We start from the raw sequence: 16311 nt of genomic DNA, 5'->3' as shown, positions 1-16311 counted from the left end.
ATATAATTCTCTTTCTCGTTTATACTATTGTTCATAAGCTTGTTATATTTTAATTGTTCTTGCATCAACCAATTTGAGGGTATCCAAACTTGAAGGCTGAGTTCCATTCTAACACTGGTTTGCTTTACTTTATAGTTCATTTCTGTTATTAATCTTCATATTTATCAATTGGTATTAAGTGAAATCACGTATCCTTAGAACCACATTATAAGTTTAATTGTTATCCAATTTTAAGGATAATAGTGATTGCTTAATACTGATTCCAATAACACACACTGCTTTACACTTGTTCTCATAAGAATCTTTATTTTTAGGATAAACATGTCAAACTCACAAGCAACGCCTACACATGGTGACAACGACCTCGGATTTTACGGAAAAAATGACAATATAGCTGCCCCAGGGATCGAGGCGCCTCAGGCTGACCTCGAGGGAGCACCAATTGCAAATCCCGTAGATGTCAGTTCACATGTCGCCCTAAATACAAATTTGGGCGTTGATCCCGAAGGTAGCGTACGCAGGGAAGTTCGATCAGATAGTCGAGGTACGCAGGGCGGAGAAGATGGTGGAGTTAGCCTCCAATTGATATTCGAAATATTACATGCTCAACAAGCCGCTATAGCACAACGACAAAATCAACACCGAACACCGAGTAGGATCGAACCATAAGTCGTCCACAGGACGGAGCATGTGCCGGAAAGGTCGAACGCCAACGAATCGTGGACTGACCCCGCCATTATGAAAATGCTCGAGGAGCTCACTAAACGGATTGAATCGGGAGAAAAGAAAATCGAGGTAAATGACAAGAAAGTAGAGACATACAACTCCCGGGTTGACTAAATACCGGGGGCACCGCCGATTCTAAAGTGTATGGATTCAAAGAAATTCGTACAGAAGCCTTTCCCTCTAAGTGCGGCTCCGAAACCCAATCCGAAAAAATTTTGAATGCCAGAAATTCCTAAGTATAATGGGACCACCGACCCTAAAGAGCACGCCACTTCTTATACATGCGCAATAAAAGGGAATGACTTGGAAGACGGTGAGATTGAATCTGTTGGTACCACAATTTGCCGCCTAATTCCATCAATTCCTTCGCCATGCTTGCATACTCCTTCGTAAAGGCACATGCCGGAGCAATAAAGGTTGTGACTAGGAAGTCGGACCTTTTCAAGGTGAAACAAAAAGACAACGAAATGTTCAGGGAAGGGGGGATCGAAATCAACCCTGATAAGATCAAGGCAATCGAAGACATCATAGTCGTGTTTCACACTATTTGATTTTGATTGAGCATAGAGTTAAAGCTATCATCTTGAATTACTTATGTCTTATACAAGTAATAATGGCAGAAAATATAAAGGTAATGTTTGAACATTTAAGATTTGACTAATTCAATGAACTTAAATTGTAAAAGTTTTGAAAGTTGTATGAATACTATTATATACTAGTAAAATCGTGTTTATATATATATATATATATATATATATATATATATATATATATATATTATTTATTTTTTTGCTTTGTTGTAAACTAGGCAGAATATTGTCATTTAGATTAATGATGAGGAAATACTTTATGCAAGAGAAATTCTTCCATCTCCTTGATTATTTGCGACCACTCAAATACATAGGAGAAAAATAATCTTTCACAACACATGAACTTACACTGACAAATACATAATACAGTAGCAGTTATAATTCCTAGCCAACTTGATTCTAAAATTGTACTTCCTTTCCTTCTACTCCCCTTGTATAACATAACTTTTCTATTGGACATATGCCAATAATGAATTTCTCAAGAACAAAAGGGATTGTAAAAATGATATAAAGGGACATGTATACAAAGGATAAAAATATTATTAATTCCATAAAAATACCCACGGGCGCTCGGAAGGGCATTTTGGGAAAGCTACCCCTTTTGTTGTGTATTTGACGTTTGCACATAAAGCTTTAACAGTTGGACCTCCTAGGTAACGTATGTCCACATTTTCCATTTGTATCCCTTGGCATGGAACAGTTTTACTGCAGTTTAATTTAATTGCAGTATGCGTGGAACTCGTTCCCTTAATATTTTTGTACATTATATTACTCACATGCACTGCTTCTTTCTGGAAAATTTTAAAAAAATGGAAAAAACACACACAAGAAAAATATAAATATTACCACTTACTCTAAAAAGAAATTTGACATGAGTACTCACATGACTTAATTAATTACCTGCTCTTTGCATGGTTTTTCTTGGTCACAGTAAAATTGATCTATGATTATGGGGTTGGTCACATTCACCATCTCTATATCTTGAAAAAGAATGTTTTTTGCATATCCACGTCCTCCCTTTAGAATTAGACAATTAAAAAAAACTCATGTCATATTTATAAGTATAAACATATTGAAATAAATTAAAAGAATTTTTTCGTAATATGAATATTATAAAAACTTACTTACATCGGGTATTTATACAAAATCATAGTCCCCTCTGTCCCAATTTATGTGACATATTTTGCTTTCGAGATTCAAAGGTCTTAATTTTGACCGTGCATTTGAATATAAAATGTTTAAGTTTTTTGAAATAAAATTTATATATTTAGAAACTACATAAAAAGTATTATAAGTCACAGTATATGATTAATAATTCAAAATATCTAAAAGACATATAATTAAAAAAATTACGGTCAAAGAATAATTTATTTGACTTTTGAAATACGAATAGTATATTGGGACGGAGGGAGTATTAATTAATCATGGTTAAGTAATAAGATAAGAGGAGAATATGTATATCCTGATCTGTTGCAGCTTAAGATATTGCTGCATGTATATATCCTAATCTTGTCTAAATGATGGGGTTTTGTTAACCATAAGAAATAAAATTACTTGATCATTCAAAAAACCACAAAATGCAAAGTACTGATTACTGAAACTGTTACACACTAATAAGATAAGATCAAAGAAAGAAATAAATTAAACTAAGATAAAGTGAGGTGTAATTAACATTATTAACCAGTTTTTCAACAAAACTAGACTTAGATTTACAGTTTTAGTTCCCAGGTGGTTTGCCAAATGAGAAGTGGTGATATGAAAATTTGTTAGTAACTCAAAATACATGATAGTGAATGACTATTATATTAATTAATTAGATTAGACTTAATAAACAGTGGGAAACCAAATCATATACCTGCCAAGACTTTATTCTTAATCCATTAGTTGTTCCCCTCAAGGTGGCATCGTGTACATAAATATTTGAAACAACATCCTCCTCTTTATTTTTTCCCAAGCTTCCAATACTAAAACAAAAAAGACACAAAAATTAGTATTTTATAAAAAGAAAAAATACGATTAAACATAGAACTTTCCTTTTATTTCTTTTTTAAAAAGAAGTTCTCAACCTTTTGAACGTAAATTAGAGGTGACAAAATATGTCAATATCATAAAACATCCAATAAAATTAAATGGACTGAAATGGATAAATAAGTCAATGGACTGAAATGGATAAATAAGTCTTACTTCGGGTTGCATGTCGGATACTTGGATTTTCTTTTCCAATTGTTAGGGTTTTTATTTTTATTTTTAGTGTACTTTTTCACTAAAAAAATATGATTACTAGCTTTAACAACTTTTTCCTTCCCGCTTAAAGGCTATCAAATGAAATTTCAATTAATTATATGGTTATATTTATATGGTTGGAGAAGCTAACTACTCTTTTCAAACCATCTTATAGTAGGTTTAGTTACCACGCAAGAGTTTGTTGAAATGGTAAAAGTTCTTTTATCCTTAATCAGTGATTTCATGTTCGAATCTTAAAAATAATTGAATCCTCTTCTATAAGGGGTATTAATTAATTTTACAACGCGAATCTGAATAGTCCAACCAGGGGGTTCCGGACAGTACCGAATACTTTAAAAAACAAAATTAGGTTTAGCTAGATGAATTAGGAAGTTGGCCGTTTCTCATACACTTAACTCATGCTTGTGTGATGTCAACAAGCACAAGGAAAGTAAGAAACCATTTTTGGGAGAAAATGCTAGTCCTTTTTCAATGTCCTAGTTGAGATATACCAGAATAATCAAAGTGTTGACTTCTCACATTTTGTGCTAAAAAACAACACTTTCTCTGATTAAGGACTATTATTTTCCCTCTTTAGAAACCTTTTCATTCTTTCTCCAAGTCATTTTCCATTTTCTCCCTCTATAAATATGTATGATACTTCAAGTTGAGGAAGCACAAGTCCTCTTTCATTTTATTCTTATTTCCTAATTAAGTTTAATTTCGAAAGGAGAACAAAGAGAATAAAAAAAAGAAAAAGAAATGTTTCTTAGAAGCCTTCTTATCTTACTACTAGCCACTTGTTTGCTTTCAACCTTTTGTAATGGAAAGAAGATTGGAAAACCTATAAAACGTGGTAATAATAGTGCACCAAAAATTGATAATGTGAGGAAAACGCCACAAGAAATTATTGATACACAAGCTTTTGGAGCCAAAGGTGATGGACTCACAAATGATACAGAGGTAAATTCTTTTTCATTTTTTAACTAACTTTATATTTCTTGCTTGCTTTATTTTTGTGAAAATTCTATCTACAAGAGGTATCAAACTGCATGCAGTTCCACTATAGCAGACTTTTGTTTTAGTAGAAAATGATACTGAAATAATCAGTTTTAATTTCAGGCATTTATAAAGGCTTGGAAGAAGGCATGCAAAACAGAAAATGCTGTGCTTTTGGTGCCAAGGCACAAGAGATATTATGTTGGACCAATTAAATTTCATGGTCCTTGCAAGAAAGGCCTTAGAATGATGGTGAGTTCAAATTCATGACAAGCAAAAAAAAAAATATCTACTTAAATTAGAATTGACTTATAATTTATTAGTAATTTTCTTTTTCCTAATTACCTTTCCAATTTCGTCCTTGATATTATTTTGTCATTTAGATAAATGGAGAACTCAGAGCTTCAAAAAATATATCAGATTATGAGCAAGATAGAAGACATTGGCTTTTATTCCAAAACATGAAAAACTTTACAGTTGAAGGTGTAGGTAGCATCGATGGCAATGGAGAAGTATGGTGGAAACACTCTTGCAAAATTGATAAAACAATTGTGAGTATTAGTGTAATGTAAAAGAAATAAGTGTGTTTTTTTTATTCAAGTCAAGTAATTAATATAGTATTAGTTTTTCTCTATTTTCTGCAGCCATGCAATGCGAAAACACTAATAGCTCCAACTGTAAGTTTTAATCCCGCCTTTTTCATATATAAAAAGGATAGTCTAGTGCACTAAACTCTACTATACGCGGAGGAAAAGGATCAGACCACTTTTTCCACCGTAATACCGTGTATCATCAGCATATTTTAAATTCAGCAATGAGCATTACTAAATATATATATTCATTTGACAGGCTATGTTCTTTAACAATTGCACAAATGTGACAGTAAGAAACTTAGAGTTCAAGAATCCACAGAAGATGCACTTGACAATTTCTAAAAGTGAGCATGTTGAGGTTTCAAGATTGAGACTTACAGCACCAGCTGATAGCCCCAACACTGATGGGATTCACGTTTCTGGGACTAAAGATATTGATATTCACCATTGTTATATTGAAACAGGTTTAAAAATAAATTGGCAATAATTTTTCTCGGAAAATATTGTGCTTTAATTAATTACTTGCTTTTTTTTTTTTAGTGATTTTGTAACTACTTATTAATTAATGGATGATGTTTTTATGGTTAGGTGATGATTGTATATCAATAGTAAATGGTTCCACAAATGTTAGAGCAAGATACATACATTGCGGACCTGGCCATGGAATCAGGTAATTATGCAATATGGTAGAGAATTAATTAGAAGTCCATATATTCCCACACTTTAATTAATTCAATTGTAAACACTTTGAAAAAGTTGTTAAAGCTAGTAATCATATTTTTTTAGTGAAAAAGTACACTAAAAATAAAAATAAAAACCCTAACAATTGGAAAAGAAAATCCAAGTATCCGACATGCAACCCGAAGTAAGACTTATTTATCCATTTCAGTCCATTGACTTATTTATCCATTTCAGTCCATTTAATTTTATTGGATGTTTTATGATATTGACATATTTTGTCACCTCTAATTTACGTTCAAAAGGTTGAGAACTTCTTTTTAAAAAAGAAATAAAAGGAAAGTTCTATGTTTAATCGTATTTTTTCTTTTTATAAAATACTAATTTTTGTGTCTTTTTTGTTTTAGTATTGGAAGCTTGGGAAAAAATAAAGAGGAGGATGTTGTTTCAAATATTTATGTACACGATGCCACCTTGAGGGGAACAACTAATGGATTAAGAATAAAGTCTTGGCAGGTATATGATTTGGTTTCCCACTGTTTATTAAGTCTAATCTAATTAATTAATATAATAGTCATTCACTATCATGTATTTTGAGTTACTAACAAATTTTCATATCACCACTTCTCATTTGGCAAACCACCTGGGAACTAAAACTGTAAATCTAAGTCTAGTTTTGTTGAAAAACTGGTTAATAATGTTAATTACACCTCACTTTATCTTAGTTTAATTTATTTCTTTCTTTGATCTGATCTTATTAGTGTGTAACAGTTTCAGTAATCAGTACTTTGCATTTTGTGATTTTTTGAATGATCAAGTAATTTTGTTTCTTATGGTTGACAAAACCCTATCATTTAGACAAGATTAGGATATATACATGCAGCAATATCTTAAGCTGCACCAGATCAGGATATACATATTCTCCTCTTATCTTATTACTTAACCATGGTTAATTAATACTCCCTCCGTCCCAATATACTATTCGTATTTCAAAAGTCAAATAAATTATTCTTTGACCGTAATTTTTTTAATTATATGTCTTTTAGATATTTTGAATTATTAATCATATATTGTGACTTATATTACTTTTTTATGTAGTTTCTAAATATATAAATTTTATTTCAAAAAACTTAAACATTTTATATTCAAATGCACGGTCAAAATTAAGACGTTTGAATCTCGAAAGCAAAATATGTCATATAAATTGGGACAGAGGGGACTATGATTTTGTATAAATACCCGATGTAAGTAAGTTTTTATAATATTCATATTACGAAAAAATTCTTTTAATTTATTTCAATATGTTTATACTTATAAATATGACATGAGTTTTTTTTAATTGTCTAATTCTAAAGGGAGGACGTGGATATGCAAAAAACATTCTTTTTCAAGATATAGAGATGGTGAATGTGACCAACCCCATAATCATAGATCAATTTTACTGTGACCAAGAAAAACCATGCAAAGAGCAGGTAATTAATTAAGTCATGTGAGTACTCATGTCAAATTTCTTTTTAGAGTAAGTGGTAATATTTATATTTTTCTTGTGTGTTTTTTTTCCTTTTTTTTTAAAATTTTCCAGAAAGAAGCAGTGCATGTGAGTAATATAATGTACAAAAATATTAAGGGAACGAGTTCCACGCATACTGCAGTTAAATTAAACTGCAGTAAAACTGTTCCATGCCAAGGAATACAAATGGAAAATGTGGACATACGTTACCTAGGAGGTCCAACTGTTAAAGCTTTATGTGCAAACGTCAAATACACAACAAAAGGGGTAGCTTTCCCAAAATGCCCTTCCGAGCGCCCGTGGGCATTTTTATGGAATTAATAATATTTTTATCCTTTGTATACATGTCCCTTTATATCATTTTTACAATCCCTTTTGTTCTTGAGAAATTCATTATTGGCATATGTCCAATAGAAAAGTTATGTTATACAAGGGGAGTACAAGGAAAGGAAGTATAATTTTAGAACCAAGTTGGCTAGGAATTATAACTGCTACTGTATTATGTATTTGTCAGTGTAAGTTCGTGTGTTGTGAAAGATTATTTTTCTCCTATGTATTTGAGTGGTCGCAAATAATCAAGGAGATGGAAGAATTTCTCTTGCATAAAGTATTTCCTCATCATTAATCTAAATGACAATATTCTGCCTAGTTTACAACAAAGCAAAAAAAAAAAAATATATATATATATATATATATATATATATATATATATATATATATATATATATAAATATATAAACACGATTTTACTAGTATATAATAGTATTCATACAACTTTCAAAACTTTTACAATTTAAGTTCATTGAATTAGTCAAATCTTAAATGTTCAAACATTACTTTTATATTTTCTGCCATTATTACTTGTATAAGACATAAGTAATTCAAGATGATAACTTTAACTCTATGCTCAATCAAAATCAAATAGTGTGAAACACGACTGTGATGTCTTCGATTGCCTTGATCTTATCAGGGTTGATTTCGATCCCCCCTTCCCTCAACATTTCGTTGTCTTTTTGTTTCACCTTGAAGAGGTCCGACTTCCTAGTCACAACCTTTATTGCTCCGGCATGTGCCTTTACGAAGGAGTATGCAAGCATGGCGAAGGAATCGATGGAATTAGGCGGCAAATTGTGGTACCAACAGATTCAATCTCATCGTCTTCCAAGTCATTCCCTTTTATTGCGCATGTATAAGAAAAGGTGTGCTCTTTAGGGTCGGTGGTCCCATTATACTTAGGAATTTCTGGCATTCGAAATTTCTTCGGATTGGGTTTCGGAGCCGCACTTGGAGAGAAAGGCTTCTGTACGAATTTCTTTGAATCCATACCCTTTAGAATCGGCGGTGCCCCCGGTATTTAGTCAACCCGGGAGTTGTATGTCTCTACTTTCTTGTCATTTGCCTCGATTTTCTTTTCTCCCGATTCAATCCGTTTAGTGAGCTCCTCGAGCATTTTCATAACGGCGGGGCCAGTCCCCGATTCGTTGGCGTTCGACCTTTCCGGCACATGCTCCGTCCTGTGGACGACTTATGGTTCGATCCTACTCGGTGTTCGGTGTTGATTTTGTCGTTGTGCTATAGCGGCTTGTTGAGCATGTAATATTTCGAATATCAATTGGAGGCTAACTCCACCATCTTCTCCGCCCTGCGTACCTCGACCACCTGATCGAACTTCCCTGCGTACGCTACCTTCGGGATCAACGCCCAAATTTGCATTTAGGGCGACATGTGAACTGACATCGACGGGATTTGCAATTGGTGCTCCCTCGAGGTCAGCCTGAGGCGCCTCGATCCCTGGGGCGGCTATATTGTCATTTTTTTCGTAAAATCCGAGGTCGTTGTCACCATGTGTAGGCGTTGCTTGTGAGTTTGACATGTTTATCCTGAAAATAAAGATTCTTACGAGAACAAGTGTAAAGCAGTGTGTGTTATTGGAATCAGTATTAAGCAATCACTATTATCCTTAAAATTGGATAACAATTAAACTTATAATGTGGTTCTAAGGATACGTGATTTCACTTAATACCAATTGATAAATATGAAGATTAATAACAGAAATGAACTATAAAGTAAAGCAAACTAGTGTTAGAATGGAACTCAGCCCTCAAGTTTGGATACCCTCGAATTGGTTGATGCAAGAACAATTAAAATATAACAAGCTTATGAATAATAGTATAAACGAGAAAGAGAATTATATTGTTGTGGTATCTCTGAACAATGTGTCCTACAGATGATTAGAATCCCCCCCCCTCCCCCCCTTAAATAGTAGAGGAATTCCACTTATGGTATAATTCTAATTACAAAAGGAAATCTCATGATTAGCTAATTAACCATTTCTGATTTGATCCGTTCCGAGATTTATGCCATGATCCTCGACCAGTCGCGGATATCTCGCCTTTCTGTTAATCTTCATGGTTTAGTCTGTTCCGTTACGAGGTCATCCTTCGATGCGACCTCCCGGTCTCGGTCAAATAGTAAAATCGGGTGGTCCCGGTTTTAACCTTATACACTTTTCTTATTCCAAATCCGAGGAATTACATTTCACGCTCACATATATACATCAGTAAACTGAACTTCAAATCTAAGAAGAAGAAAAAGTCCTTCCCGCTTAAAGGCTATCAAATGAAATTTCAATTAATTATATGGTTATATTTATATGGTTGGAGAAGCTAACTACTCTTTCCAAACCATCTTATAGTAGGTTTAGTTACCACGCAAGAGTTTGTTGAAATGGTAAAAGTTCTTTTATCCTTAATCAGTGATTTCATGTTCGAATCTTAAGAATAATTGAATCCTCTTCTATAAGGGGTATTAATTAATTTTACAACACGAATCTGAATAGTCCAACCAGGGGGTTCCGGACAGTACTGAATACTTTAAAAAACAAAATTAGGTTTAGCTAGATGAATTAGGAAGTTGGCCGTTTCTCATACACTTAACTCATGCTTGTGTGATGTCAACAAGCACAAGGAAAGTAAGAAACCATTTTTGGGAGAAAATGCTAGTCCTTTTTCAATGTCCTAGTTGAGATATACCAGAATAATCAAAGTGTTGACTTCTCACATTTTGTGCTAAAAAATAACACTTTCTCTGATTAAGGACCATTATTTTCCCTCTTTAGAAACCTTTTCATTCTTTCTCCAAGTCATTTTCCATTTTCTCCCTCTATAAATATGTATGATACTTCAAGTTGAGGAGGCACAAGTCCTCTTTCATTTTATTCTTATTTCCTAATTAAGTTTAATTTCGAAAGGAGAACAAAGAGAATAAAAAAAAGAAAAAGAAATGTTTCTTAGAAGCCTTCTTATCTTACTACTAGCCACTTGTTTGCTTTCAACCTTTTGTAATGGAAAGAAGATTGGAAAACCTATAAAACGTGATAATAGTAGTGCACCAAAAATTGATAATGTGAGGAAAACATCACAAGCAATTATTGATACACAAGCTTTTGGAGCCAAAGGTGATGGACTCACAAATGATACAGAGGTAAATTCTTTTTCGTTTTTTAACTAACTTTATATTTCTTGCTTGCTTTATTTTTGTGAAAATTCTATCTACAAGAGGTATCAAACTGCATGCAGTTCCACTATAGCAGACTTTTGTTTTAGTAGAAAATGATACTGAAATAATCAGTTTTAATTTCAGGCATTTATAAAGGCTTGGAAGAAGGCATGCAAAACAGAAAATGTTGTGCTTTTGGTGCTAAGGCATAAGAGATATTATATTGGACCAATTAAATTTCATGATCCTTGCAAGAAAGGCCTTAGAATGATGGTGAGTTCAAATTCATGACAAGCAAAAAAAAAAATATCTAGTTAAATTAGAATTGACTTATAATTTATTAGTAATTTTCTTTTCCTAATTACCTTTCCAATTTCGTTCTTGATATTTTTTTGTCATTTAGATAAATGGAGAACTCAAAGCTTCAAAAAATATATTAGATTATGAGCAAGATAGAAGACATTGGCTTTTATTCCAAAACATGAAAAACTTTACAGTTGAAGGTGTAGGTAGCATCGATGGCAATGGAGAAGTATGGTGGAAACACTCTTGCAAAATTGATAAAACAATTGTGAGTATTAGTGTAATGTAAAAGAAATAAGTGTATTTTTTTTTATTCAAGTCAAGTAATTAATATAGTATTATTTTTTCTCTATTTTCTGCAGCCATGCAATGCGAAAACACTAATAGCTCCAACTGTAAGTTTCAATCCCGCCTTTTTCCATATATAAAAAGGATAGTCTAGTGCACTAAGCTCTACTATACGCAGAGAAAAAGGATCAGATCACTTTTTCCACCGTAATACCGTATATCATCAGCATATTTAAAATTCAGCAATGAACATTACTAAATATATATATTCAATTGACAGGCTATGTTTTTTAACAATTGTACAAATGTGACAGTAAGAAACTTAGAGTTCAAGAATCCACAGAAGATGCACTTGACAATTTCTAAAAGTGAGCATTTTGAGGTTTCAAGATTGAGACTTACAGCACCAGCTGATAGCCCCAACACTGATGGGATTCACATTTCTGGGACTAAAGATATTGATATTCACCATTGTTATATTGAAACAGGTTTAAAAATAAATTGGCAATAATTTTTCTGGGAAAATATTGTGCTTTAATTAATTACTTGCTTCTTTTTTCTGGGAAATGTAATTCACCGGAATTGGAATAAGAAAAGTGTATCCGGTTAAAACCGGGACCACCCGATTTTACTATTTGACCGAGACCGGGAGGTCGCATCGAAGGATGACCTCGTAACGGAACAGACTAAACCATGAAGATTAACAGAAAGGCGAGATATCCGCGACTGGTCGAGGATCATGGCGTAAATCTCGGAACGGATCAAATCAGAAATGGTTAATTAGCTAATCATGAGATTTCCTTTTGTAATTAGAATTATACCATAAGTGGAATTCCTCTACTATTTAAGGGGGGGGGGGGGGATTCTAATCATCTGTAGGACACATTGTTCAGAGATACCACAACAATATAATTCTCTTTCTCGTTTATACTATTATTCATAAGCTTGTTATATTTTAATTGTTCTTGCATCAACCAATTCGAGGGTATCCAAACTTGAGGGCTGAGTTCCATTCTAACACTAGTTTGCTTTACTTTATAGTTCATTTCTGTTATTAATCTTCATATTTATCAATTGGTATTAAGTGAAATCACGTATCCTTAGAACCACATTATAAGTTTAATTGTTATCCAATTTTAAGGATAATAGTGATTGCTTAATACTGATTCCAATAACACACACTGCTTTACACTTGTTCTCGTAAGAATCTTTATTTTCAGGATAAACATGTCAAACTCACAAGCAACGCCTACACATGGTGACAACGACCTCGGATTTTACGAAAAAAATGACAATATAGCCGCCCCAGGGATCGAGGCGCCTCAGGCTGACCTCGAGGGAGCACCAATTGCAAATCCCGTCGATGTCAGTTCACAATGCGTCCTAAATGCAAATTTGGGCGTTGATCCCGAAGGTAGCGTACGCAAGGAAGTTCGATCAGGTGGTCGAGGTACGCAGGGCGGAGAAGATGGTGGAGTTAGCCTCCAATTGATATTCGAAATATTACATGCTCAACAAGCCGCTATAGCACAACGACAAAATCAACACCGAACACCGAGTAGGATCGAACCATAAGTCGTCCACAGGACGGAGCATGTGCCGGAAAGGTCGAACGCCAACGAATCGGGGACTGGCCCCGCCGTTATGAAAATGCTCGAGGAGCTCACTAAACGGATTGAATCGGGAGAAAAGAAAATCGAGGCAAATGACAAGAAAGTAGAGACATACAACTCCCGGGTTGACTAAATACCGGGGGCACCGCCGATTCTAAAGGGTATGGATTCAAAGAAATTCGTACAGAAGCCTTTCTCTCCAAGTGCGGCTCCGAAACCCAATCCGAAGAAATTTCGAATGCCATAAATTCCTAAGTATAATGGGACCACCGACCCTAAAGAGCACACCACTTCTTATACATGCGCAATAAAAGGGAATGACTTGAAAGACGATGAGATTGAATCTGTTGGTACCACAATTTGCCGCCTAATTCCATCGATTCCTTCGCCATGCTTGCATACTCCTTCGTAAAGGCACATGCCGGAGCAATAAAGGTTGTGACTAGGAAGTCGGACCTCTTCAAGGTGAAACAAAAAGACAACGAAATGTTGAGGGAAGGGGGGATCGAAATCAACCCTGATAAGATCAAGGCAATCGAAGACATCACAGTCGTGTTTCACACTATTTGATTTTGATTGAGCATAGAGTTAAAGCTATCATCTTGAATTACTTATGTCTTATACAAGTAATAGTGGCAGAAAATATAAAAGTAATGTTTGAACATTTAAGATTTGACAAATTCAATGAACTTAAATTGTAAAAGTTTTGAAAGTTGTATGAATACTATTATATACTAGTAAAATCGTGTTTTTATATATATATATATATATATATATATATATATATATATATATATATATATATATATATATATATTATTTATTTTTTTGCTTTCTTGTAAACTAGGCAGAATATTGTCATTTAGATTATTGATCAGGAAATACTTTATGCAAGAGAAATTCTTCCATCTCCTTGATTATTTGCGACCACTCAAATACATAGGAGAAAAATAATCTTTCACAACACATGAACTTACACTGACAAATACATAATACAGTAGCAGTTATAATTCCTAGCCAACTTGATTCTAAAATTGTACTTCCTTTCCTTCTACTCCCCTTGTATAATATAACTTTTCTATTGGACATATGCCAATAATGAATTTCTCAAGAACAAAAGGGATTGTAAAAATGATATAAAGGGACATGTATTGTATACAAAGGATAAAAATATTATTAATTCCATAAAAATACCCACGGGCGCTCGGAAGGGCATTTTGGGAAAGCTACCCCTTTTTTTGTGTATTTGACGTTTGCACATAAAGCTTTAACAGTTGGACCTCCTAGGTAACGTATGTCCACATTTTCCATTTGTATCCCTTGGCATGGAACAGTTTTACTGCAGTTTAATTTTAACTGCAGTATGCGTGGAACTCGTTCCCTTAATATTTTTGTACATTATATTACTCACATGCACTGCTTCTTTCTGGAAAATTTAAAAAAAAAAAGGAAAAAACACACACAAGAAAAATATAAATATTACCACTTACTCTAAAAAGAAATTTGACATGAGTACTCACATGACTTAATTAATTACCTGCTCTTTGCATGGTTTTTCTTGGTCACAGTAAAATTGATCTATGATTATGGGGTTGGTCACATTCACCATCTCTATATCTTGAAAAAGAATGTTTTTTGCATATCCACGTAGAATTAGACAATTAAAAAAAACTCATGTCATATTTATAAGTATAAACATATTGAAATAAATTAAAAGAATTTTTTCGTAATATGAATATTATAAAAACTTACTTACATCGGGTATTTATACAAAATCATAGTCCCCTCTGTCCCAATTTATGTGACATATTTTGCTTTCGAGATTCAAAGGTCTTAATTTTGATCGTGCATTTGAATATAAAATGTTTAAGTTTTTTGAAATAAAATTTATATATTTAGAAACTATATAAAAAGTATTATAAGTCACAGTATATGATTAATAATTCAAAATATCTAAAAGACATATAATTAAAAAAATTACGGTCAAAGAATAATTTATTTGACTTTTGAAATACGAATAGTATATTGGGACGGAGGGAGTATTAATTAATCATGGTTAAGTAATAAGATAAGAGGAGAATATGTATATCCTGATCTGTTGCAGCTTAAGATATTGCTGCATGTATATATCCTAATCTTGTCTAAATGATAGGGTTTTGTTAACCATAAAAAATAAAATTACTTGATCATTCAAAAAACCACAAAATGCAAAGTACTGATTACTGAAACTGTTACACACTAATAAGATCAGATCAAAGAAAGAAATAAATTAAACTAAGATAAAGTGAGGTGTAATTAACATTATTAACCAGTTTTTCAACAAAACTAGACTTAGATTTACAGTTTTAGTTCCCAGGTGGTTTGCCAAATGAGAAGTGGTGATATGAAAATTTGTTAGTAACTCAAAATACATGATAGTGAATGACTATTATATTAATTAATTAGATTAGACTTAATAAACAGTGGGAAACCAAATCATATACCTGCCAAGACTTTATTCTTAATCCATTAGTTGTTCCCCTCAAGGTGGCATCGTGTACATAAATATTTGAAACAACATCCTCCTCTTTATTTTTTCCCAAGCTTCCAATACTAAAACAAAAAAGACACAAAAATTAGTATTTTATAAAAAGAAAAAATACGATTAAACATAGAACTTTCCTTTTATTTCTTTTTTAAAAAGAAGTTCTCAACCTTTTGAACGTAAATTAGAGGTGACAAAATATGTCAATATCATAAAACATCCAATAAAATTAAATGGACTGAAATGGATAAATAAGTCAATGGACTGAAATGGATAAATAAGTCTTACTTCGGGTTGCATGTCGGATACTTGGATTTTCTTTTCCAATTGTTAGGGTTTTTATTTTTATTTTTAGTGTACTTTTTCACTAAAAAAATATGATTACTAGCTTTAACAACTTTTTCCTTCCCGCTTTAAGGCTATCAAATGAAATTTTAATTAATTATATGGTTATATTTATATGGTTGGAGAAGCTAACTACTCTTTCCAAACCATCTTATAGTAGGTTTAGTTAACACGCAAGAGTTTGTTGAAATGATAAAAGTTCTTTTATCCTTAATCAGTGATTTCATGTTCGAATCTTAAGAATAATTGAATCCTCTTCTATAAGGGGTATTAATTAATTTTACAACGCGAATCTGAATAGTCCAACCAGGGGGTTCCGGACAGTACTGAATACTTTAAAAAACAAAATTAGGTTTAGCTAGATGAATTAGGAAGTTGGCCGTTTCTCATACACTTAACTCATGCTTGTGTGATGTCAACA

At 32.9% G+C, this 16311-nt stretch overlaps 2 protein-coding genes and 1 long non-coding RNA gene across 3 annotated transcripts; 2 read left to right on the top strand and 1 right to left on the bottom strand.

Moving 5' to 3' along the window:
* Positions 1–1595: 1595 nt before the first annotated feature.
* On the bottom strand, positions 1596–3308 carry LOC138891980 (uncharacterized). The gene is made up of 3 exons (XR_011408192.1): positions 3172–3308; positions 2217–2333; positions 1596–2107 (listed from the first exon to the last, which is right to left on the bottom strand). It is a non-coding gene; the product is annotated as an uncharacterized lncRNA (long non-coding RNA).
* Positions 3309–4205: 897 nt separating this feature from the next.
* LOC138891970 (polygalacturonase-like) lies at positions 4206–7926 on the top strand. Its single transcript, XM_070175661.1, has 9 exons — positions 4206–4502; positions 4662–4790; positions 4922–5089; positions 5183–5215; positions 5388–5595; positions 5720–5801; positions 6217–6325; positions 7165–7281; positions 7392–7926. Exons 1-9 carry the CDS (start codon positions 4302–4304, stop codon positions 7638–7640), a joined length of 1296 nt encoding a protein of 431 aa, XP_070031762.1. The 5' UTR covers positions 4206–4301; the 3' UTR covers positions 7641–7926.
* A 2602-nt stretch (positions 7927–10528) lies between these two features.
* Positions 10529–12232, top strand: LOC104098743 (polygalacturonase-like). Its single transcript, XM_070181183.1, has 4 exons — positions 10529–10802; positions 10962–11090; positions 11221–11388; positions 11483–12232. Exons 1-4 carry the CDS (start codon positions 10602–10604, stop codon positions 11546–11548), a joined length of 564 nt encoding a protein of 187 aa, XP_070037284.1. The 5' UTR covers positions 10529–10601; the 3' UTR covers positions 11549–12232.
* The last annotated feature ends 4079 nt before the right edge of the window (positions 12233–16311 follow it).

Source organism: Nicotiana tomentosiformis, chromosome 1, assembly GCF_000390325.3.
Source record: "Nicotiana tomentosiformis chromosome 1, ASM39032v3, whole genome shotgun sequence".
Classification (NCBI taxonomy): domain Eukaryota; kingdom Viridiplantae; phylum Streptophyta; class Magnoliopsida; order Solanales; family Solanaceae; genus Nicotiana; species Nicotiana tomentosiformis.
The sequence above is the reverse complement of the archived record's forward strand: the minus strand, read 5'-3'. Positions and strand labels throughout refer to the sequence as shown.